Source organism: Phycodurus eques, chromosome 6 (genome assembly GCF_024500275.1).
Source record: "Phycodurus eques isolate BA_2022a chromosome 6, UOR_Pequ_1.1, whole genome shotgun sequence".
NCBI lineage: Eukaryota > Metazoa > Chordata > Actinopteri > Syngnathiformes > Syngnathidae > Phycodurus > Phycodurus eques.
In genome coordinates, this window is record NC_084530.1 from 6,683,800 (window position 1) to 6,708,436 (window position 24,637).

General features: G+C 41.9%; 1 protein-coding gene across 2 annotated transcripts in view; it reads left to right on the forward strand.

Moving 5' to 3' along the window:
* The window catches only part of ctnna2 (catenin (cadherin-associated protein), alpha 2), a 338,765-nt gene that overhangs the window by 307,285 nt on the left and 6,843 nt on the right, over positions 1-24,637 (forward strand). For both annotated transcript variants that reach the window (XM_061679158.1, XM_061679159.1), the window contains 3 exons: positions 3,317-3,430; positions 16,239-16,420; positions 18,001-18,106. In XM_061679158.1, coding sequence (XP_061535142.1) covers positions 3,317-3,430; positions 16,239-16,420; positions 18,001-18,106 — 402 coding nt within the window. The remainder of the gene's footprint in view (positions 1-3,316; positions 3,431-16,238; positions 16,421-18,000; positions 18,107-24,637) is intronic.

Genomic DNA, 24,637 nt, shown 5'->3' on the forward strand with positions numbered 1-24,637 from the left:
CTTCGGTGTGAATGTGTGCACGAATGGTTGTTTGTTTTTATGTGCCCTGCGATTGGCTGGCGACCAGTTCAGGGTGTACCCCGCCTCTCGCCCGAAGATTGCTGGGATAGGCTCCAGCACGCCTGCGACCCTAGTGAGGATAAGTGGAACTGAAAAGGAACATGAAATAACTCCTTTAAATCCCCAACTGACGATGCTATTCTTATCCATGAAGAATACAAACGTCTGACCACAACTGCATGGTCATTATCGCATTGCTAAAACAACACATTTAATGGTCTTTTTACAATACTGTACTTGGTTGAAGTCTCCTGTTTGCATCCTGAGATCCCAATCTAATGATTGATTTCATAATGACTAATGATAAGACTATCTTTCAAAAACAGATGTCAGTCCATTTGAAGTGATACATGCAAGACATGCTGTACAGATTTCTTTCTATTATGAACCTATTTGTTATCAGTGGCATGTATTTATGAGTACCATTGTATTTATAGGTACCATACAATATTGTCTCCTTGGTGGGGATGAATAAAATCTCAACCCTGACAAATTTTACATTAATCGATCTCATTTCAGAGATGTCACATCCATGCAATAAATCTCGCAGGTCATTTAACTGTGTATCACTATAAGAACGCTGAATAACAACATGATCACAGCAGTTCTACGAGCTCACACTCTCAAATGAAACTAACTGCATTCTGTACCTGAGCTGGCCCTTCTCTAGTCACCATGTAATTCATTTATTCAACTTTATGCAGGCTGGAAGCTTTCCCGGTGCAGCGCATGAAAAAAATTTAATTACGGAAAATAATTTGATGCTGGTAAATAATGTAAAACAGGCAGCTTTGAACTTCCGTGGACCAGCTGGAATCACAATCCCATCCATGTTCAAATTCTTCTTACAAGCAAACTACTTTTTTCTGTTGTCTGACGATCATATCGGTAAAAATGCCTGTGACAACTGTAATGCATTATGTGCACATATTGTTATAGGCCTTATTTTTTCCCCCCCACTTGAGCTGAGATAAAGCTCCCTCAGATTTTTTCTTTTTTTTTTCACAGCACAGATCTTATGAGCTGCCATTAGATGAAGAAAGCAATTTGCCACAGTATTTAAAATTTGAAGGTCGGTATTGAGAAGAGTATAAAAGTATAAGGAAAGTTCTTAAAGGCATAGCTCTGTCCTTCCTTTATGTTGGCGTGCATGCACACAATAGAGTAGCAGGAAAATATGAATAGATTAAATGTAAAGCTGTATGGAATAGTGTTTCCACCATTTCCCATGGTTATTACTATTTGTCTTGTCCGTCCGTCCAGCCAATAAGATAAATCGCATCATTATGTATTCATGAAGGCATGTCTTCAGGTTGCAGTGAGACAAAAAAAAATGTGCTTAACAAATGTATTAGACCACCACCCAAATCATGTTTAATGCTCAATTATTAGATTTGTTATCCATGACTTTTTAAATCAAATATTTCACACAAAAAATGTCAAGTGTATTACATACATACAGTATGAGATGTAAAAGTATAGTTATTTACTCACAGTCCTGAAGAGAAAAGAAAAATTGTGATTGAATGTTATGATAACTTAATTTCTGCCTTCTCAGAAAAGCCGAGTGACCCAGCTCAAATTTTTGTATAAACAGGCAAATTCAGTTTCAAATTCCTTATTCCTCTTCAAAAATAGTAAAATGCCGAGAGGTCAATGAAAGTGAGCCTGGAAGGGTGCATCATCATCCTGGACGATCTCTTCTCGTTTTGATGACAGGTGGTCAAACAACCATTCGCACTCACATTCACACTTACAGGCAATTGAGAGTTTTTAATGAACCTACCGTGCATGTTTTTGGGATTGGGAGGAAACCGGAGTACCTGGAGAAAACCCACGCAGGGACGGGGAGAACATGCATCAGTTAATTCATCACAATAAATATGTCTCCAATTTTTACTGACCCAAGTTTAACAGTCGAATTTACTCATATACCCTGGAAGATAGGGATCAGCAGGTGATGATGCGTGATTGTACAACATGGTGCAATGTCACATTGCATTGCATTGCACATCGTGACCTATTTCAATTAATGAGGGGGCTGCGATTTTTCATGCCGTTCTAATGTCCTTCTAGACATAGCATTAGTCATCTATTGAGGAGTTTGGTCTGCTACATACGTAAATACTGCACTTCTGCAACAATTTGTACATATTTTAAAGCACGAGCAAGTCCTTTTATTGGAATCGGGTTTCATTAATTGTTCGTTGTGGTCTTTGACATACATTTGATTAAAAAAAAGTAAGTAGTGGAACTAGTTGACCTTCAGTTTGTTTGTATTTTCAAACACTGTTTCTGGAAGGAAATCGTGAATACATACAGTCTGTTTTAGTGTCAAAAATGAAGTACAGGCCATTTTTAAATAATATTCATTTTAACAAGTTTAAAAATAGGTTTACCACTGTAAAAAAAAAAAAAAAAGGAACCATCCAATGAACCATTCATTTTATCAGTTGTGTCACAGCTTGACAAATCCTTTATGTTTAATGAGTGTACAAATTTTGAAAATAAAACTACAAAAACAACACTATCTTAAGTTTGATAAGTGACGAAACGGGATTGGTACTCTTCAATTGTATATTATTCTTGTTTCTCACATTCTTCTTCTATCAACACATGTCCTTCTTATATACAAACGGTCAACAACAACAACAAAAATAATAATAAAACAGTAATCAGGCTTTCTGAACATATTTTTTTGTAATGCTTACTGAGGTTCTGAGCAATATGCAAACACAATTAGTTTTGTGCAAATTGTGTACATTTGGTTTGAATTCTGCCTCACATTTCTGAGGACCGGGGTTCAAATCCCGGCCCCGCCTGTGTGGAGTTTGGATGTCCTCCCCGTGCCTGCGTGGGATTTCGCCACGTACTCCGGTTTCCTCCCACATCCCAAAAACATGCGTGGTAGTTTGATTGAAGACTCTAAATTGCCCGTAGGTGTGAATGTGTGCGCGAATGGTTGTTTGTTTCTATGTGCCCTGCGATTGGCTTGCGACCAGTTCGGGGTATACGCCGCCTCTCGCTCGAAGATAGCTGGGATAGGCTCCAGTACGCCCGCGACCCTTGTGACGATAAAGCGGTACAGACAATGGATGCAAGGATGGATGGTTCGAATTCTGTATTGCACTACGTCAGGAGCATACAATTTGAAATTTTCCACTGCATACATAATTAAAAATAAAAATACTGTACATAACTGTATGTTGTCTATAGGGTTTGACTCTTTTCTTTCTTTTCCCGTTTATTGTCACAGACACCAGAGGAGCTTGAAGATGATTCCGATTTTGAACAAGAAGACTATGATACTCGCAGTAGGACCAGTGTCCAGACTGAAGATGATCAGCTTATTGCTGGACAGAGTGCTCGGGTAAGTTAACATCCCCTTCTCAATTATTGTGTCCCTCAACGGGGAAAATATACCCTATCTTGGCATGAAAAAAACCTGGAAACACCTGCACAAAAGTGACTGAGCATAATCCAAGTAATAGCAACTGTTCCCAGGCGGAACAAGGAGACAAATTCCTTGTGTGTTTTTTGGACATACTTGGCAAATAAAGATGATTCTGATTCTGAGGCTTTTCAATTCATCCAGCTCAATTGATTTAAGACAATGTGAATAGACTGTATTCTTACAAGTGGGATTATTTCTAGTAAACAGGATTCAAACATGGTGTAAAATTGCATTCATCAACAAAGAAGTCCTTACCAAATTGATCTCAGATGGTAAATCACCACAGTCGGGCTTTTGTTGCACATTGGTTGTATTTCACTGGGGTCCAGTGTAATGACCATTAAGAGGATATCAACACTTGATTTCCCACAGCAGTACAAAAAAAAATCTAGTGGTGTATTATATGTTGAATGAATTGCAAATGGCAAGCGTGTGACTTGGCTCTCTGCCTTTCTCTGTGGCACAGGCCTGCATTGTACTGCCTTGGCCTTCATGTCCTGTGTATCAGGTTCATGCACAAAGAACAGACTAATAAATAAAACTATGGTACAAACATATTATGACTGTGTGGTTTTTGACCATACCCTCAGTATGCATTGTCTTTTGCTATGCCATACTGCATTGCCGAGGCGCTGACAGGTGTCCTACTCTCCCTACTGCAGTGTAAGCCAATATACTTAAACCTGAAGTAACTACACAAAAGCAGCATAACTGGGCTTGTAAAAATCTGCTCAACAATCTTTTATTTTGCTTACTTTCATTTGCAACATAACACAAAATTATTTTTAATGCAAGAGATTGGAGGCACATGACTGGTGAGCATGTCCGCACATGTTCTGTGGACCCGGGTTCAAATCCGGCCACGCCTGTGTGGAGTTTGCATGTTCTCCCCGTGCCTGCGTGGGTTTTCTCATCCATCACATCCCAAAAACATGCATGGTAGGTTAAGAGAAGACTCTAAATTGCCCGCAAGTGTGAATGTGAGTGCGAATGGTTGACATACATTGGATCAAAAAAAGTAAGTAGTGGAACTAGAACTAACACATAACAACAAATGGTTGTTATAATGTGCCCTGCGATTGGTTGGCGACCAGTTCAGGGTCTACCCTGCCTCTCAACCCAGAGTCAGCTGGGATAGGCTTCAGCACGCCCGCGACCCTCATGAGGAAAACCAGTACGGAAAATAAATGAATGAATGAATGTAAGAGCTAAACCCAGCACTTTTAATTGCTCAATGAATAAATGTGAAAAATGTACATAAAGTTGTTCCAAAAACCGTAGGTGCACTTAAAATCCTTTAATTTTCTCAAAAATCAACAGTGCGCCTTATAATCCGGTGCACCTTATGTATTAATTCTGGTTGTGCTTACTGACCTCAAACCGATTTTATGTGGTGCACGGTGCTCAAAAATCTGTCAAAATGTTTTAGTACGACTTTGGTAAGCTACGAAACCGCACCGCTTGATGGATTGTCGGAGCATTACGGCTACCGTAGTCAGGAGCCTTGTGGAGTAATACGTACTGTGCTTCAACATAATATTATGGTGTGTGTATAAGTGACTTATCTGACTGTTTTGTTTCGCTAAATGCGCCTTATAAGTCGGTGCACCTTATGTATGAAAATAGACCCATTAATTGATATTGCGCCTTACAATCCGGTGCACTTTATAGGTAAGGTACACTTTGCTCCCATGCCATTACCACTTCTGAAACATATTAGTAATTTTAACCAAGAAAATTCTCTGCTCTTTTGCAAATTTATTTTCACATTTATTTGTTAGTGTATTGACAGTTTAGTATTTCCTTGAATTAAATCTCAGACTAGAAGAAAACAATATCTTGCTGTCTGGGGCCTGTCAGAGCCACAGACCGTTTTAACAGGTGAGCAAACATTGACCTTTTTTGAGTGGTTAATTTAGATAAAGTGCTACAGTAAAATTGCTCCTGTTTGATCATTAGCTATCTAAATGGAAATTCTGAGTCCATGGACGCTTTTACATGTACAGGAGATATTGCACCACTGTTGCACTTCTGGTACCACTATTGGAAGTACAAGGAACAGTTGGAATGCCGCAACAGAGTGGCAATGATGTTGTGATGGCTCTATTTTATTTTTATTTTTAACTACAATCACACCATTGTATCCCTTGTTGTTTTGTGCCATGTAAAACTCATATTGATACTGTGCAGAAACCTGTGTAAGTTTTGTCTTTTAAATAATTTAGTTCAATTATTCCAAGGAATCCAAAAACAAAATGTTTTAAGATCAGCAAGTTAAAAACTTAGCCGTGGAACAAAAGAACAGAGGCTGGCATTTGGATCACAAATGTAGCTCCAGGGAGTCTGTGGGGGTCCGGGGTGTGAAGTGTTTTGAGTCGTTTGTATGTACTGTACACTCCCACTAAGGCTCCTGCAGTGTAACATTGTCGAGCCATCTGAGCTTGAATGCACCAGCTCTGCCACGCAAAGTTGTTTCACAGCACCAAACTAGATTTCCTGGCAGGCAGCTTCGCTATGAGTGGGCAGCTCATTTTGGGAGTAGTCTGAAGTCAAAACATGTCTCTTTGTCATAGCTCGCTGGTGTAAAGGCTGTGATATACAGTAAGTTGGGTGTAAGGGTGATTTGGTTCGTGGCTCAGTGCAACAGCTGTACACATGCATGGTTTATTGTACATATGTGTACGTTGAGCCAGTAAGCATTATCAAAAGTAATGTGTGCAATGTAGACTTTAATTTGCATTACAATACTTGTGGCCTTATCCCTCTCACAGTCTTAACTGATATTATGTTTCCCGCCATGAGACACTCTTACGCCCTCAGAGGCTAAACATTTACACATGCAGAAGAGTAGCACATCCATAAAAGATGTGTTTGCTGCAAACCACTGGTGATGTGCCCAGTTGGGCAACGCTCCCTTCCCTCTCATGGTAATGCTAAGTGCATACTGTTGAAATGTGTTTATATTGAAACAGACAAGAGGACACATAATCCCTTTCCGTCATAGGGGCCGACATGCGCCTACTGAGGTTTACAGTCATGATCCTTCTACGGCCAGCCAGACACACAAGACATATGATAGCTTACTTAATGTGTTTCGCATACTGTAGAAAGAAACGGTATCTAATCACTTCCGGGACAGTCCCAGGAGCCTTTACCTGTGGGGATTTTATGTGATTCTTCCCTTGACACTGCTGTTCTACTTATCCGTAATGTGTTAGAAGCCATCATGTACAATGAGATGGAAACACTTGTTTATGATGGATAATTTGGTCTTCTCTGAGCAGATGCAGATATACAGTAGATGCTGCTCCTATAACACGGCATGGATAATGCAGTGAATCACTCCACCCACCCCGTAAGCACGCTTGCAACATCACTTAGTACGCTGATTGGATCGCAGTGTTGATAGGTCATCCATAAAATTGAACTCTCCACTTTCTGGGCAATTTATTTCAAATAAACCAAAATGAAAGTCATTTGGGGATGCTGTGTTCGGTGAAGAAAACCGGAAAGCACTCTAATCCCCGAGGACGTTGACTCACAGAGTGTATTGGCACTCCCTCGGCTGGATTTGCCACTATGTTAAGCTCTCGAGGCCCGCTCCTTGTTGTTATCAGTGAAGTCGGGGAAGGGATTTGAGGATAAGTGAATTCTAGAGAGTGCAGAAGGATGGAGCGAGGGAGGGTTCCACCCAGTTCCTTGCTACTCCCCCCGATGTCCCATTTGGTTCACGTTTACCTTGCCGTTCTCATTTTTTGTTGTCAGCTCTTCGCTCTTGTCCTCCTTTCTCTTTTGTCACACTAATTTCAAAGTGAGTTGAAGTACCAAATAATTCCCTCACTCTTTCCCAGACTAGATCCCTAAATTTAGAAGATAATGTTTGAATCCAAGTTTCACTTTTTCCCCCTTTTAGAAGTAGTTGTCAGTTAAAACGTAAAAACTTTCACACCAGAGATTCTCAACAGACCACTGCCATTATGACACCAGCAGCCCTCTGTTCAATGTAAAATTGTCCGTTAAATGAATAATTGATGCCAAAAGTTGGTTGCAGCAAAGACGTTCGTTCATTGTTTCATCATTCAGTTCATGAGTCAGCCCTAAAGGTCACAATCACTCTGTAACATAGTCACTTACTGAGCGACAGTGAGTTGCCTTTTTCGTTTATATTGCAGAGTTTACAAATATTGGAGACTAGGAAATATAGGGAGATTTTAAATAAACAGCAACTACAGCGGCTGAAATAAGTATTTAACACGTCACCATTTTTCTCATTAAATATATTCCTTAACGTGGTATTGACATGAAAATGTCACCAGATGTTGAGAACAACCCAACTAATCCATACATACAAAGAAAGCAGAACAAATAAGATCAGACATTAATTTGTGTGTAATAATGTGAAAGGATACAGGGAAAAAGTATTGAACACGCCAGCTGGTATTTTTTTAATACTTTGTAAAATAGCCTTTGTTTGCGATGACAGCTTCAAGAAGCCTTCTCTATGGAGAAACTAGTCATATGCATTGCTTTGGTGAGATTTTGGCCCATTCTAGCAGCTTTATTTATTTTTTCTCTGAAACCAATTGAGAGTTTCCTTGGCAGTATGTCTTGGATGATTATCCTGCTAAAATGTCCACCCTCTTTTCATTTTCATCATCCTCGTAGATGGCAGCAGATTTTTGTCAAGAATGTCTTGGTACATTTGCCCATTCATCCTTCTTTCAATAATGTGAAGTTTACAGTACCATTTGCTGAAAAGCATCCCGACACCATCATGTTCCCACCTCCGAACTTCACTGTTGCTATGGTGTTTTCAGGGTGATGTGCAGTGCCATTTCTCCTCCAAACGTGGTGTGCATTATGGCATCCATCCATTTTCTTTACCGCTTATCCTCACTCGGGTCGCGGGCCGCTGGAGCCTATCCCAGCTATCTTCGGGCGGGAGGCGGGGTACACCCTGAACCGGTATTCTCCCAGTATTTAACTGGCTTGTCCAAATGTTGGTCAGCAAACTTTAAACAAGCTTTGACATGCTTTTTTTTCATCAATGGAGTCTTGCCTGGTGAGCGTGCATACAGGTCATGGCAGCGAAGTGCATTACTCCCTGTTTTCCTTGTGACAACAGTACCTGCTAATTCCAGGTCTTTTTGAAGCTCTCCACGGGTGGTCCTTGGCTCTTGGACAAATCTTCTGATTATTCTTTGCACTCCTCTGTCAGAAATCTTGCGAGGAGGACCGGATCGAGGCAAATTTATGGTGGTATGATTGGCTTTCCATTGGCTTCCCAACCATGCTCACTGGGACATTCAGAAGCTTAGATATGCACCTGTAACCAATGCCATTATGTTTTCCAACAGTTAGTTTGCAATCGTCTTGAGACAGCTCTCTACTCTTACCCATCATGAGATGTGTCTTGACTCACACCCTGAGAGACCTTTTTGTAGGCCATCAATTAGGACTTCCCTTTTTTCATGTGTTCAATCAATTTTATTTACTTTTGGTCATTTTACATTTTTTAAATTTCTGCTCTCATTTGTTCCACTTTGTATGTATGGATTACTTGGGTTATTCCCAACATCTGATGAAATTTTCAGGTCAATAGCACCTTTGGAAGTATATTTAGTGAGCAAAATGGTGACGTTTTAAATACTTATTTCAGCCGCTGTATCTCTGAACATCTGCCCCACTGCGGTGGATCCTGCCAACCTTCTTCCACCCATCAGTCGCGGTCACCGTCCATCTCTATCGTTGGCTCTTTTCCGAGTTTCCGGCATCGGTCGTGACACTGCACCATAATCCGTGCGGTTCCTCAGGCTCTGCTCCCGGAGGCATTCCTTCCACGGAGATCGTCGTCTCGGTGGAAGACACTGGACTCCTTCACCATCCCTGCTGCATCCACCCTGGCTCCCGGCAGGAATTTGTCTGTATTACGCCCCTGGTGGACGGGATCCCGTCTTTGTGGTTGACCGCAGCTTGAACACCGGCTCCCGCACTTCCCACCTACCCCCCTCTCACTGAAGTGTCCTGAAAAGCAATAATCAAGTATGATGACATAAAATGAATGGATGGATAGGAGAGGGAGATTTTCTTCTTATCTTCCTGCCCCATTCATGGGGCACATAGGGGATAATAATAGTATGTACTGTATGTGTACATACAATCCTGCTAATAAATATTGGCACCCCCTGGTTACCAATATTTTTGAGCATGGCTGTATATTTTATTGTACATATTTTTCAAGAAAAAAATCCTCAAACTATACTGGCATTTAGAAAATATAAATAATTTTGGTAATCCTAATGGACCTAAAATAGGAAAAATTTAGTCTGATTGCATGTTACACAGTCAAGAAGAAAAACAAAAGCAAAATATAGATGTAAAGCCATTTTCTGTACCGCTTAACCTCACTAGGGTCACGGGTTACCTGAAGCCTATCTCAACTGACTTGATACAGTACACCGGTACAGTAGCCAGCCACTCGCAGGGCACATATAGACAAACAATCATTAACATTCACCCCTGCGGACAATTTTGAGTATCCAATTAACCTAAGAAACATGTTTTTGTAATGTGGGAGGAAGCAAGAGTTTCCAGTGAAAACCCACGCAAGCATGGAGAGAAAATGCAAATGCCACACAGGAAGACCGGAGCCTAGATTCAAACCCCCAACCTCAGAATTTTAAGCTGGATGTGCTAATCACCCGTCCACCGTGCCGCCCCATTTGTTATTATTATTGGAAATTTATTTTCAATCTTTATCGAATTCTAAATCTGTGTTCAGCCACCATGCTCGCAGCTGAGCTCAACTGAACTGAGAAACGAACAAATGAGTCATATTCACTCAAAAGATTTGTTTGAATGAATCATTGGCGAACGACACATAACTTGTCAGAGCTCTACTTTGTTTCACAGCACACCAGAAATTAGTGATGCTCCGAAACTTCGGCCGCCGAAATGTTTAGGCAGAAAATGGCCTAAAAATGCATTTTCGGTTTGTATCAAACTAAAACACTTTTGCCACCGAAATAAAATAAATAATAAAATAAGATGTTATGCCTCAAGCAGATGGAGCGACCGGCATGTATACATTATAGAGTGACAATAAATATATTAGCTATCAACAAGTAATGCACAAAGCTTTCCTCACTATTCGGTTGAATTGACTGGGAGGTCATTGTACTACACACAACCTTAAGTTTGATAATGACATAGTGCAACATAAATCAACCATGAAGGTTAAATAAAAGTGAAAGCTAAATAAGGTCCACATTCAACAAACTACTGGTAACATAACATAACACGCATTAACAACAAAGGTTAGCATCTTTATCACGGGAATAATTAAGATCTGCATGTCGCAATGAATTATGGGAACCGCGGGGCTACCATCATCATGCTAGCACCTAATCCCCCACCCCACCCCCTCACACACACACACACACACACACTTCACCACATACCAGGTACAAATTGTGGCTCATTATAATTCCTTTCTTTCCAAGGCTATGAATACACTGCTGTTTTAGTAGGATCTAATGGGATTATTTACTAAAAACAGATTAATCACGACTGAATCCAGTACAAAGTGGCACTATGCATCTAAACATATCCCTCACAAGATATTTATTCCTTTTCCTGGCAGATGAAGCGCATGCACTTTTGTGTTCACTCCGTGAATGAGGCAGGAAGATAAGGCGATCGTCTGCCGATCACGGATGAAATAGAAAGTGCTTCATGGGTTTTTTTTTACGTGATCATTAAGTGCTAGCATTGTTGCATGAGCGATAAGGCAAATAGTTTCACAGTGGGCCGGGCCATCACTGTCTGAGCTACCAGTTCTGGACGGTCAGGTTTGGTCGATGTGGCATTGTCAAAAATGAGTCTCACCAGGGAGCTGTCCCTGGTGAGACTTTTTGTATTGACTTTATTTACAGATCACACAGTATACATTCAACAACGTTTCTTCTTTGTCTCTTCTTCTTCTCGATTTCTGGCCGACTGGGCACATTTAGTGCATTGCTGCCACCTCAGGGCTAAGTGATGAACACCTATAACAGAGCCAAACTATAGAGTGGTGCGACAAGTTGTGTTCTTGGATATACAGCTCCATGTCCAAATATTGTCTTTAATGAAAACCGACTACCACTGCTATTTTGTAAAATAAATGCATGTAGCACGAGACATTTGGCTGCAAATGTGTCCACCATTACAATGTTGATGCAATAAATATAATAAAATAAATATTGAAGCCGGTGGAGGGGTTTGTATGTCCCAATGATCCTAGGAGCTAAATTGTCTGGGGCTTTATGCCCCTGGCAGGGTCGCCCAAGACAAACATGTCGTGGGTGAGGGACCAGACAAAGCACGGCTCCGAATACCCCTATGATGTTTAAAAACAAAGAAAACGGTTTCCCTTGCCCGGACGCGGGTCACCGGGGCCCCCCTCTGGAGCCAGGCCTGGAGGTGGGGCTCGAAGGCGAGGCCCGAAAGGGTAACGTGGGTTCCCCTTCCCATGGGCCCACCACCTGTGGGAAGGGCCATAGGCGTCTGGTGCATTGTGAGTTGGGCGGTGACCGATGGCAGGGACCTTGGTGATCCGATCCCCGGCTACAAAAACTGGCTCTAGGGACGTGGAACGTCACCTCTCCGGCAGGGAAGGAGCCCGAGCTGGTGTGCGAGGTCGAGAAGTTCCGACGAGATATATTCGGACTTACCTCCACACACAGCTTGGGCTCTGGTTCCAGTCCTCTCGAGAGGGGTTGGACACTCTTCCACTCTGGAGTTGCCCACGGTAAGAGGCGCCGAGCAGGTGTGGGTATACTTATTTCCCCCCAGCTCGGCTCCTGTACATTGGGGTTCACCCCTAGTGGACGAGAGGGTAGCCTCCCTCCGCCTTCGGAAGGGGGAAACGGGTCCTGACTGTTATTTGTGCATATGCACCAAACAGCAGTTCAGTGTACCCACCCTTTTTGGAGTCCTTTGAGGGGGTGCAGGAGAGCGCTCCCGCTGGGGACTCCATCATTCTGCTGGGAGACTTCAATGCTCACGTGGGCAATGACAGTGAGACCTGGAGGGGCGTGAGTGGTGGGCTGTTATCGGACATCTGTGCTCACCACGGATTGTCCATAACGAACACCATGTTCAAGCATAAGGGTGCCCACACGTGCACTTGGCACCAGGACACCGTAAGTCGCAGCTCGATGATCGACTTTGTGGTCGTGTCATCGGACTTTGCGGCCGCATGTCTAGGACACGTGGGTGAAGAGAGGGGCGGAGCTGTCAACTGATCACCACCTGGTGGTGAGTTGGCTCCGATGGTGGGGGAAGATCCCGGTCCGACATGGCAGACGTATTGTGAGGGTCTGGTGGGAACGTCTGGCAGAATCCCATGTCAGAAGGAGTTTCAACTCCCACCTCTGGCAGAACTTCACCCACATCTCGGGGGAGGCGGGAGACATTGAGTCCGAGTAGACCATGTTCCACGCCTCTATTGCTGAGGCGGGCGACCGCAGCTGTGGCCGTAAGGTCGTGGGTACCTGTCGTGTCGGAAATCCTTTGGTGGACACCAATGGTGAGGGATTCCGTCAAGCTGAAGAAGGAGTCCTATCGGGCCTTTTTGGCCTGTGGGACTCCTAAGGCTGATGAGTACCGGTTGGCCAAGCGGAATGCAGCTCTGGTGGTTGCTGAGGGAAAAACTCATGGTGCTTCGGGAGTATGGGGTACCGAACACCCTGATATGGGCTGTTTGGTACCTCTACGACCAGTGTCAGAGTTTGGTCAGCATTGCCGGCAGTAAGTCGGACTCATTTCCGGTGAAGGTTGGACTCCACCAAGGCTGACCTTTGTCACCGATTCTGTTCATAACTTTTATGGACAGAATTTCTAGGCGCAGCAGAGGCGTAGAGGGGTCCGGTTTGGTGGCCTCAGTATTGCATCTCTGCTTTTTGCAGATGATATGGTTCTGTTTGCTTCATCAAGCCGTGATCTCCAACTCTCACTGTCGCGGTTCGCAGCCAAGTGTGAAGCGGCTGCGATGAGAATCAGCACCTCCAAATCTGAGACCATGGTCCTCTGTCGGAAAAGGATGGAGTGCCCTCTATGGGTCGGGGATGAGATCCTGCCCCAAGTGGAGGAGTTCAAATATCTTGTGGTGTTGTTCAGGAGTGAGGGAAGAATGGAACGGGATATCGACAGGCGGATCATTGCAGCGTCTGCAGTGATGCAGACTTTGTATCGGTCTGTTGTGGTAAAGAAGGATCTAAGCCTCACCTATGGTCACGAGCTGTGGGTCGTGACCGAAAGAACAAGATCCCGGATACAAGCGGCCGAAATGAGCTTCCTCCGCAGGGTGTCTGGACTCTCCCTTAGAGATAGGGGGAGAAGCTCGATCACCCGGGAGGGGCTCACAGTTGAGCCGTGCTCCTCCGCATTGAGGGGAGCCAGACAAGGTGGCTCGGACATCTGATTAGGATGCCTCCCGGACAGCTCCCTGGTGAGGTCTTCCGGGTACATCCCACCGGGAGGAGACCTCAGGGACGACCCAGGACACGATGGAAAGAATATGTCACTCAGCTGGCCAGGGAACGCCTCGGGATCCCCTCGGAGGAGCTGGAGGATGTGGCTGGGGAGAGGGAAGTCTGGGCGTCCCTGCTAAAGCCACTGCCCCCGCGAGCCGACCTCGGATAAGCGGCGGAAAATTAATGAATAAATGAATAATTTATGAACAGTGCAATTATAGAGTAGTGATTATGTTGTGCAACCAAATATTATGCAGATTCCCTCCTATTACATAAGATACTGCAATAACTGTCCCGCTGGCATGTTTTTGACATAATTTAAAACATAGGGAAATTCAAACAGTTTGTTCCTGAAGTCAATTTCTACAGGGTGGTAGCACTCATAATAATTTATTTTGGAGTTTCGGCTCTCGGTTTTCGGACTTGGGTTTCTTATTTTCGGCTTTTGGTTTTGGCCAAGAATTTTCATTTTGCTGCATCACTACCAATAATACATGCCTAGTGAGTCACTGAATGGGACTCTGAGTGGGAATCCCACACCACGAGCCATAATGTCAGCGATGTGAATCACTATCACTAACTACTTTTTAACTACTTAAAATTTTGTGTTGACTGATCACTGGTTACTGTTACAATGAAGTTTGTTTCCAAGACTGATATTTTCATAATCTGAATATATACAGTATGAACTTCAAGGTCAAGGAATGATAGTTTATATCTGAGTAACAGAGTGAAATCAAAAGTGCTCTTTGGGTGATCAGTGCACAGTAGCAATAAAGTAAGACATGCATTATGGGAACTGAACACCTGCGACTTAAGCACATACTTGCCTGTAATTTTAAGATTTCAATATGAATAAATATTATATAACTTGAATGTAGGAAATCTGGTTGTGTGGTTAGGATTTGAGACAGAAACACATGGTTTAATTGAGGGATGTGTGAAAAGGATGAAATAATCGGAGTATGTATCTGAAGAATGATAACATTCTATAAACAACTTGAAATGCAATGTATGTCAAGATGATGTAGATTTGAGCAGTTTTCTCACCCAGCATACTATTTAAAAGGATCACACTCACACTGATTTTGTGTTTTGGCATCAGTAATCGCGGAACTTCAAACAGGTCTTGAGGGGCTCTATTTTGTTTGTTTGTATTATGCTGTTCTGTCTTTTTTTTATATTTATTTACTTATTTCAAGCTAAGCACTGTGCACACATACTGATCACAAGGCCAGTGCTCATTGACGCTGCATCTGTTTTATGCATCTTTCTGTGTTCTGTTTTTTTTCTCGCACAAATTTATTTGAAGAAAGGAAAAAAAAAAACTTGCCGGACAAGGCATTTGCTTTTTTTTTATTTTTTATTTTTTTGTTTAGTTTTTCTTCCTAACACTTCTAGCAGGCGTCATGAACCAAGTGATGCACTTTCTCACTGAGCTCACCCGGCACCCCCACACAACAGCTTTGCTGCGAGGAAATCAAATTTAAACGTAGGGTGACTATTTCAGTAAGAATACAAAATCTTGCAGGACCATTAATATTAGATAAGGTTTCAAAAACAAGCGTAGCTTTTTTTCTGAACTGTGCTAATTTATTTCTGCTTCCTGAGTCAATATAATCGAAAAATGGAAACGAGGGTACTCCCACCTCCCAGACATAATGTTGAAAAAAATGAATTATTCATCGCCTGGTTTAATACGTGAGATAATTATACATTTACTTCCCAAATAATACAGGGTTCTTACTGCATCTATGACCTTGCCACGAGATTTATGCAATTCTGGACCTGCCCCTAAAGGCCGCTTGGAGAACAAATGTATCCGCATAGCAGAGTAAAAGTGTAAGAGAAGACAGATTAGCTCTTTGTGGGTATAAGATGTCAAGGGTTTTGAAAAGGTCCAATCATTAAAGGTAAAGTTTAGAACTTAATTTTTTGGTGAAACACAGACTTTGGGAGACTTTATTAACATAAAAATGGAACAAATGCTGCTACAGCTGATTCTTCCTCAATATTATTTTATTTTTCACTAATCCCTCTTCCTATTCACCCATTTCCTGAATTCTGCTCCTTATCCTTATCTCCCCTCTTCACCTAAATTGTTCTCCTCTGGCATGTTCCTCACTCTAAGCCAATGTGTAAGACACTTTCATTATTACAGAAGGACCTGTTTTCTGCGTGTAAAATATTGTGTTTTTTTTCTGCAGGCCATCATGGCGCAGCTTCCGCAGGAGGAGAAGGCCAAGATTGCCGAGCAGGTGGAGAGCTTCAGACAGGAGAAGTGCAAACTTGACGCAGAAGTGGCCAAATGGGATGACAACGGCAACGATATTATTGTGCTTGCCAAGCAGATGTGTATGATCATGATGGAAATGACAGACTTCACCAGGTAACAAGTGACGGGTGAAAACAATATAACGCTTTTGCTTATTGTTCCCTTCCCTTGGATTTTTCATTTCACCACGCACAGTGATGTGTCAAGTATTGCACTTGAAGGCTCTAACAAGTCCACTTGCTCTTGAGAGTTGCAATACAGCCATTATACTCTACGTACAGACTATGTTCAATTCCAGATTACAAAGTTAACATTTAAATCCTGCAAATGTTTTTGTTTTGGAGGAATTACTGAAACCCATACATGTTAGATGAATACAAACTTTTTAAAGACGAAATGATGATCTTTTTTCAAATTAAATGACATTGATTGAAATACCAAACAAGGCATTGATTGACCTCAGATTTCTTCACAGTTGAAATATTTCCCATTGGTTATATTGGAACTATAGATAATCCAAATAGAAATGATGAAAGAAACTGGCTGACCGTCATGAGTCTAATATAAAAAATAAATGTATATAAAGCCAATATGAATTAAAATTTCATGAAATTGTTTTAATAATAAAATGTTCTCTTATCTTTAATGATGAATGATGACAGAATAACACTTGAGTTACAATCCAGAAGCTTAAACACGTTAATTATTTTTGACATTCTTTATTGTTCCATCCATCCATTTCGTATCGCGCTTATCCTCATTAGGGTCACTGGTGTGCTGCAGCCTATCCCAGTTGACTTCGGGCGAAAGGTGTAGCACACCCTGGACTGGTAGCCAGCAAATAACAGGGCACCTATATACAAACATAGACAAAGAACCATTTTCACTCACGAGGACAATTTACTCTTCAATGAAACCAAGCATGTATGTTTTGTGAATGTGGGAGGAAACTGGAGTACCCAGAGAAAACAAATGCAAGCACAGGGAGAACATGCAAACTCCACACTGGAAGGCCAGATGACTGTAAGACGGATGTGCTAACCACTTGTCGACCATGCCTCTTTATTGTTCCAAACATATACCAGAAAAATAAGTTAACCACGATTCATGTAAAACTTGAACACAATAAAACACTCTACCTTAACCTTCACAATGCTTATAAGCAACTAGCTAATGGTAGCATTTTCTTGACTTGACCATCTCAGTAGCATCACTCACTTGCCTGACTTAAGTGTATGTTGCTCTTCTTCGACCATGCCACAAAATAACGAAACAAGCAAAATACATCCATTAATATTCACCTAACCGAGGTCTTTCATGATCTGCTGATATGTTGCATGCCGACTTCCATGATGCTGGACTGAATTCTGAAGTTCTTCGTTTAGAGGCTTTTTTTTTCTTCTCCACTGTAATTGCAATGCATTTTGTGGTGGCGTTAATGTTTGGGACTCCATATGTACTATTGAAATGCTTTGTTTCTTTATACTGTGACTGTGACAACAGACTTGTATTAGATCATCTTTTAGTATTTACTGAAGTCTTGTTGCTTATGTTTGCTGAAAGCTTGCAGTTTTTGTTCCCAATATCCTCAATATCCTCAAGCTTACAAGACATAGGAGCGAGATACATTTGTCATAGCATTTACTCTGGACGTCCTCTGCAACTGCATTTCATTTTTTCCCCCTCCCTCCCAGGGGCAAAGGCCCTCTCAAGAACTCCTCTGATGTGATCAATGCAGCCAAAAAGATTGCAGAGGCCGGATCCAGGATGGACAAACTGGCCCGTGCTGTCGCTGATCAGGTAGCCGTGCAACTCTGTTTGCCTGCCATTTTTATCATTTCCATCAGTCTTAAAGCCACTCCTGACATCATTACAGCTGTCAGTGAAGCAAATATAGAGTTGGAGTAAGTGTGCATAGCAATTGGTAATCTTTGATGTGGGAATTGACATGCCAGACTGTCGTGGTGGGCTGCTTTGCTACATGACTTTGTGTCCCAATGGGGCCAACACTAAGAGCAAGACAGCAGAACCAAGCTATGTTTCTAATATAATTAGCTCACTGCTGAGGTGTTGCATCCACTATCAGATGAGTACCTCTCTAAAACATGCTGACAGACCACTTTCAATATCTAATCAATCAGTGCTGTGCCTAGGGAAGGTGGGAGGAAAAATAAATAGGCGTGTTCATTGTGTATATGTGTGTACAAATTAAGTGGGAAGGCTGTTAAAGTGCTGGCACCACTGGAGGTAATGCATAATGTTGTTCATTTCATCTACCTCTAATAAGCAGTGAAAATAAACTTAGGCACAAGACTCACTGAACAATTAAGGCGAGCTGTTGTTACAAAAATAGCAACTGCTTTTAGCGGGTAAATTCTTGGGGAAATTATTGTTGCTTCGTGATCACTGAACTAGCTTTGTTTTATTTACTGCAAAGCAAATGTTTGAGCTACCATCAACATTTTAAAATATTCTGGAACAAGTGTGGTGTATATTTTGCCAACAAAGCTGCTCCTTAATGCATAATACATGGCAAATGTAGTCAAGTAATTTAATCTGTAATACACAGTATTGCTTGGATGTTTATTTATTTATTTTTACTAAAGGTTAAAAAAAAGTAAGTCAGAGAAAACAGAAATCTATTGAGTCAGTATGAGGTTTGTATTTAATATTCTAAGTAAAACAAGACAGCAGCTTTTGCTTTGCCTCAAAGTAATGAAATGATACTTCCCCCCCCCCCTTTCCATTCGGTTCGGCAAGGGGCGGCACGGTGACCGACTGGTTAGAGCGTCAGCCTCACAGTTCTGAGGAGTGGGGTTCAATCCCCGGCCCCGCCTGTGTGGAGTTTGCATGTTCTCCCCGTGCCTGCGTGGGTTTTCCCCGGGCACTCCGGTTTCCTCCCACATCCCCAAAACATGCATGAATTGGAGACTTTAAATTGCCCGTAGGTGTAAATGTGAGTGCGAATGGTTGTTTGTTTGTATGTGCCCTGCAATTGGCTGGCAACCAGTTCAGGGTGTACTCCGCCTCCTGCCCGATGATAGCTGGGATAGGCTCCAGCACGCCCGCGACCCTAGTGAGGAGAAGCGGCTCAGAAAATTGATTGATGGATGGATGGATGGTTCGGCAAGGCGGCACAGTGGCCGACTGGTTAGAGCATCTGCCTCACAGTTCTGAGGACTGGGGTCATTCCCCAGCCTCGCCTGTGTGGAGTTTGCATGTTCTCCATGTGCCTGCGTGGGTTTTCTCCGGGCACTCCAGTTTCCTCTCACATCCCAAAAGCATGCGTGGTAGGTTGATTGTAAAACTCTAAATTGCCCGTAGGAGTGAATGTGAGTGTGAATGGTTGTTTGTTTATGTGTGGCCTGCGATTGGCAGGCAACCAGTCCAGGGTGTACCCCGCCTCCTGCCTGAAAATAGCTGGGATAGGCTCCAGCACTCCCGCGACCCTAGTGAGGATAAGCGACTCAGAAAATGGATGGATGGTTCGGCAAGCGCAACTCTTTTTTTTTTCTCATTTACTATTCAGCCGAATTGTACAGTAGCGCTAATGCTAGCCTAGATGGCGGCGCTCATAGTTGCGGCGTCACGTTGACTCCCACTTGAGTAGTCGACTAGGCAGGATACACCATTTGTGTCATGTTCTTCCAGCGAAGCAAGCAGCCTCTTGCATCTTGCAACGGGGCGCGTCTTGCCTTGTACTGGGGTCAAGTGGGAATAATAATATCACTGTAGCGGCATACCGCTCCCCCATTCCGTGCCCTTTTTGTACTATTTCCTTCCTTGCACAAGTCGTGAAAAGAAACACTCGCTTCTGCAAACATTTGCTACACTTGCCAGGAACTTAAAGAGAATGGCGACTGGCACCAAATACCTGTTTTGAGTGCCTTTCATTGCTCAAATAACATCCCAGACAAACGCTAGGCCACCGTATCGAATCTATCTCTCCAACACAAAATCTCTGGTGCATAAAACGGATTTACAAGTCATTCATTTCATAAACCAGAGATCTTGAGTTGGAGAGATGACAACTTGCTGGAAATCGCTATGTTTGTACAAACATGTCAGTCTATGTGCATCATATAAGACTCATTTGATAATTTGATCTTTTATTTAGGAGATTGATTACCGTAATTTCTCATGTATAATGCGCATTTTTTAACCCCAAAAAATTGTCAAAAGTCAATAGTCCGCATTATACATAGGTATAGGGGAAAATGAAAATGACTTTCACATTTTAGCAATGTATGCCGCCATCTCGAGGTTATGAAAAAGCTGTAAACTTTCATTCTAGTATGTCACCTAGAGGTTATGAGAAAGGTGGAGACTACATTTCATTCCAATATGACAGGGGTACATATGACTGCATATATGTGCAATTGTGCTCATGTTTACATACCCAGGAAGAATTTGTGAAATATTGCTTTGTTTTTGTTTTTTAATATGACTGATGACTGAACAACAACCATCATTAATTTCTTTATGGTTATGTTTTGTTTAATGATAATGCTTTTCTGAAATGCTTGACAGTTTAATTTGAATCCCATTAAAATTAAATTAAATGTGTTTCGCCTGGTCTTTCATGTTTTCTTAAAAGAAGAAACATATCTTACAAATCCTGCCTGGGTAATCAAACATATGAGCACAACGGTGTGTTTTCTCATTTACGAAATAAAAGTAGGGCTGTGAATTTCAAAATAATAGCAAGTAAATAAAATAAAGTGTTGTGTGTTCAAGTAAGGTGTTTAACTTCAGAACTAACAAAATACACAGGGCAGTTGGACAGCGTGAGTGGCAGCTGTGGCGAAGGATGCCTCCTGAAGTCCACGATCATTTCTAAAGTCTTGAGCGTGTTCAGCTCCAGGTTGTGTCAGCCGAACCACAGCTCCAGCAGACTCGTCACCGTCTTTGATTAGGCCGATGACCATGTTGTCGTCTGGAAGCTTCAGGAGTTTGACAGCCGGGTGCGTTGAGGTGCAGTCATTCGTGTAGCCAGAGAAGAGCAGCGGCGAGAGGACACATGCTTGGGGCACCCCGGCTCTGGTGGTGCATGTAGATGAGGTGGTGTCTCCCAGGCTCACCTGCTGTGTCCTGCATTGCTGGTGACTTTATATTTTTGTTAAGTGTAAACATTGCACCTGAGTTAGCCCTGAAATATATAGCAGAGTGTCATTTGCATCACCATGGATGTGATCATGAGACTCTTTGAAGATATGATGGGGAATAAACTAAAACGTTTCAGGATGGAGACTTACTTCAAGACTGAACTCTTCCTCAATCAAATAAACCTCACAATATCAACGCTGCTAAAGTCTGCTCGGTAATATTTCATGCAGTGACACTGGCCCCAATAACATCTTGAGATCTAGAACTGAGCAATCTTTAGAGGTTTAACCCCTTGTGCCAGTGCTTGTTGGTCCAATTTGTGCTCATACAGGTTGGCCTCACCCTGGCATAGAACCAACCTAGAGCTAAATCCTTAGGTCACCATATACATGTAACAGTATGTGACTAAGAGCCACAAAATGACATTTGAATGTTTGAGCCAATTTATTTTGTATGGAGTTTTAATAAGTAGGAATAAAATACTTAGCTGTTACATTGTAAAGGCATGGCAGCTTTATCAGTGTAGGTCTTATATTAAGGTAATAATCAATTTCGTCCTCTTTTTATCAGCAGTGGATTTAGTAAATAATTTGTGTTGGAAATAAACAGTGGCTCCATTGCTTGAATTGACACTGTTGAGAACAGTATTGCTAAATAACAACATACAGGCTATAAAACCATCCATCCATCTGTCAGTTTTCTGAGCCGCCTATCCTTACAAGGGTTGCAGGAGTGCTGGAGCCTATCCCAGCTTTCATTGGGCAGGAGGTGGGGTACACCCTGAACTGGTTGCCAGCCAATCACAGGGCACATATAAACAAACAACCATTCGCACTCACATTCACACCTACGGGAAATTTAGAGTCTTCAATTAACCTACCACGCATGTTTTTGAGATGTGGGAAGAAAAAAATAAAATATTATTTTTAATTGTGCCCAGAGAAAACCCACGCAGGCAGGGGGAGAACATGAATACTCCACACAGGCGGGGCTGGGGATTGAACCCCATTCCTCAGAACTGTAAGGCAAAGGCTCTAACCAGTGCCGGCTATAAAACCAATTGATAAAAAATATATCATTAATATTCTATATATGAACAAACCTGCTGTCAGCTCCGAACAGAATGAATGTCCCTTCAATTGGCCTTCGAGTGTGCCAAGCAACTCAACTGGCCAGAGGCAATGGGAGTGAAAAGCACCACTGTTCCCCTCTTGTCACAATGTCCTGCTTTCCAGAGCATATCACGCTGCCCACGGTGAGAGGCGCCGAGCAGGTGTGGGTATACTTATTGCCCCCCGGCTTGGCGCCTGTACGTTGGGGTTCACCCCGGTGGACGAAAGGGTAGCCTCCCTTCGCCTTCGGGTGGGCTTTTTAGAGATGCTACTTTTATACCCAGTCATGGCACTCACCTGTTTCCAATGAGCCTGTTCACCTGTGGAATGTTTTTTTTGAGTATTCCTCAAATTTCCCAGTCTTAAATTGCTCCTGACCCATCTTTTTTGGAACGTGTGCAGGCACCAAATTTAAAATGAGAGAATATTTGCAACAACAACAAAAAAAAAACAGCGTTCATCAGTGCAAACATTAAATATCTTGTCTTTATAATGTATTCAATTGAATATTGGTAGAAAAGGATTTGCAAATCATTTTATTGTTTTAATTTTCATTTTACACAGTCGCAACTTCACTGGGATTTCGGTTTGTAGATTTCCTCTTAAAGAGAGAACACACTGGTTTATACAAAGCCAAAAATATCTGTCTCCTAAAATATTATTTTTAATTGTGCTCCAACCTTTAAATGTGTATCGTTAAACTGTCAATCAGAACATACATTCATAATATCCGTCTATCTGTGACTGAAAAAACTTATTACCTCATTCCATTTCCAACATGGAAAAAAAAAATTGCCATCTCAAGAAAAAAAAAAAGGTTATTGCAGTTAAAGCCACCACTGTTCCATTTTATCGTGTTCATGTGATTATGTAACCAACAACATAACTTTGATTACTTGCATACTTCTTTAGTCCACATGTAGACGACATGTATTTTGCATTTGCACATTATTGAGTGTAACCTGTACTTGTCGGGAGCACTGGGCCTTGACAGTTAGAATTCAGCTCCAATGCTTTCAGACAGGTCCCTTAAGTAGCAAACCTTGTCACAATGGCTCCACATCAGGCCTATTGATGAGCGTGTGTGAAGCGGTCGGCAGTGTTCCAAAGCAAGGGGGTCTTCCAGAGTCATTTAAGCACTGCACTTGACATAGAAAAAAACTTGAGGCACCTCAACCCATTTTACCTTTGAAATGCTTCATTTTCCGCCTATTTTCACATTCAGTATTCCATATTGCATTTCATTCAGTGAGCGCACCCTTTTCAGAATGAGGCTGCATTACCATGCGTTTATTTTTTGGGAGAGGTGACTGGAATTAAACAGCAATTCTTTGTAATCATATGATAGCCACTCTTAAGTATTTGCGCCTTCCCTAACAGACATACAGTAGGTTCTCTAATACTACTTCAATAATTATCATGTAGGTATACAATAATAATGGTAATATCATAATTTTTATCAAAATTGGATTTTGACTCCAAAAAAACTTCGTTTTTTAAAATGTATTATTATTTCTTCCTTAAAAAAAACCCTGACAAAATGGCAACATCTGTTTGCATAATATCTCAATTATTTTCGTTTTTACAAATTGTTTCACATGCAAAATGTGATCTGAATGTTTTTTGGATGAGCTTTCTTAAAATCTTTACTTATTAATTTACTTTTAAAACCATATTTATACCATTTAATGTTTTTAACTTAACTTAGACCATGTACTTTAATTTTCTATTATCTCGCTATTATCTGTGAGTTGTGGCGCCCCCTACCGCTGGAATTCAGCATTACAACAAATCGGTCCATCGCTTCGATATGACGTAGGCTGTGCCGAGTCCAACTGTCCCCGTCTGCTCCTCTCCTAACTCCTCGTGGATGAATATACACCAAAGTAGTGTGTTATATAGCTGTTGAAACTAGCGAGGTAAATAAAACAGATGATCGAAACTGTCAATAGTTCAATATCCAGTGTACGATTACATTGTCTAACCACTACAGTGTTACAGTACCTATTAAGGTGGAGACATACACATACATTTTTGGATGCCCCTTAAACCATTCAAATAATGTACATTTAGAAAGTCAACGCATTGTTGTGTTTTACAATAATAATTAACT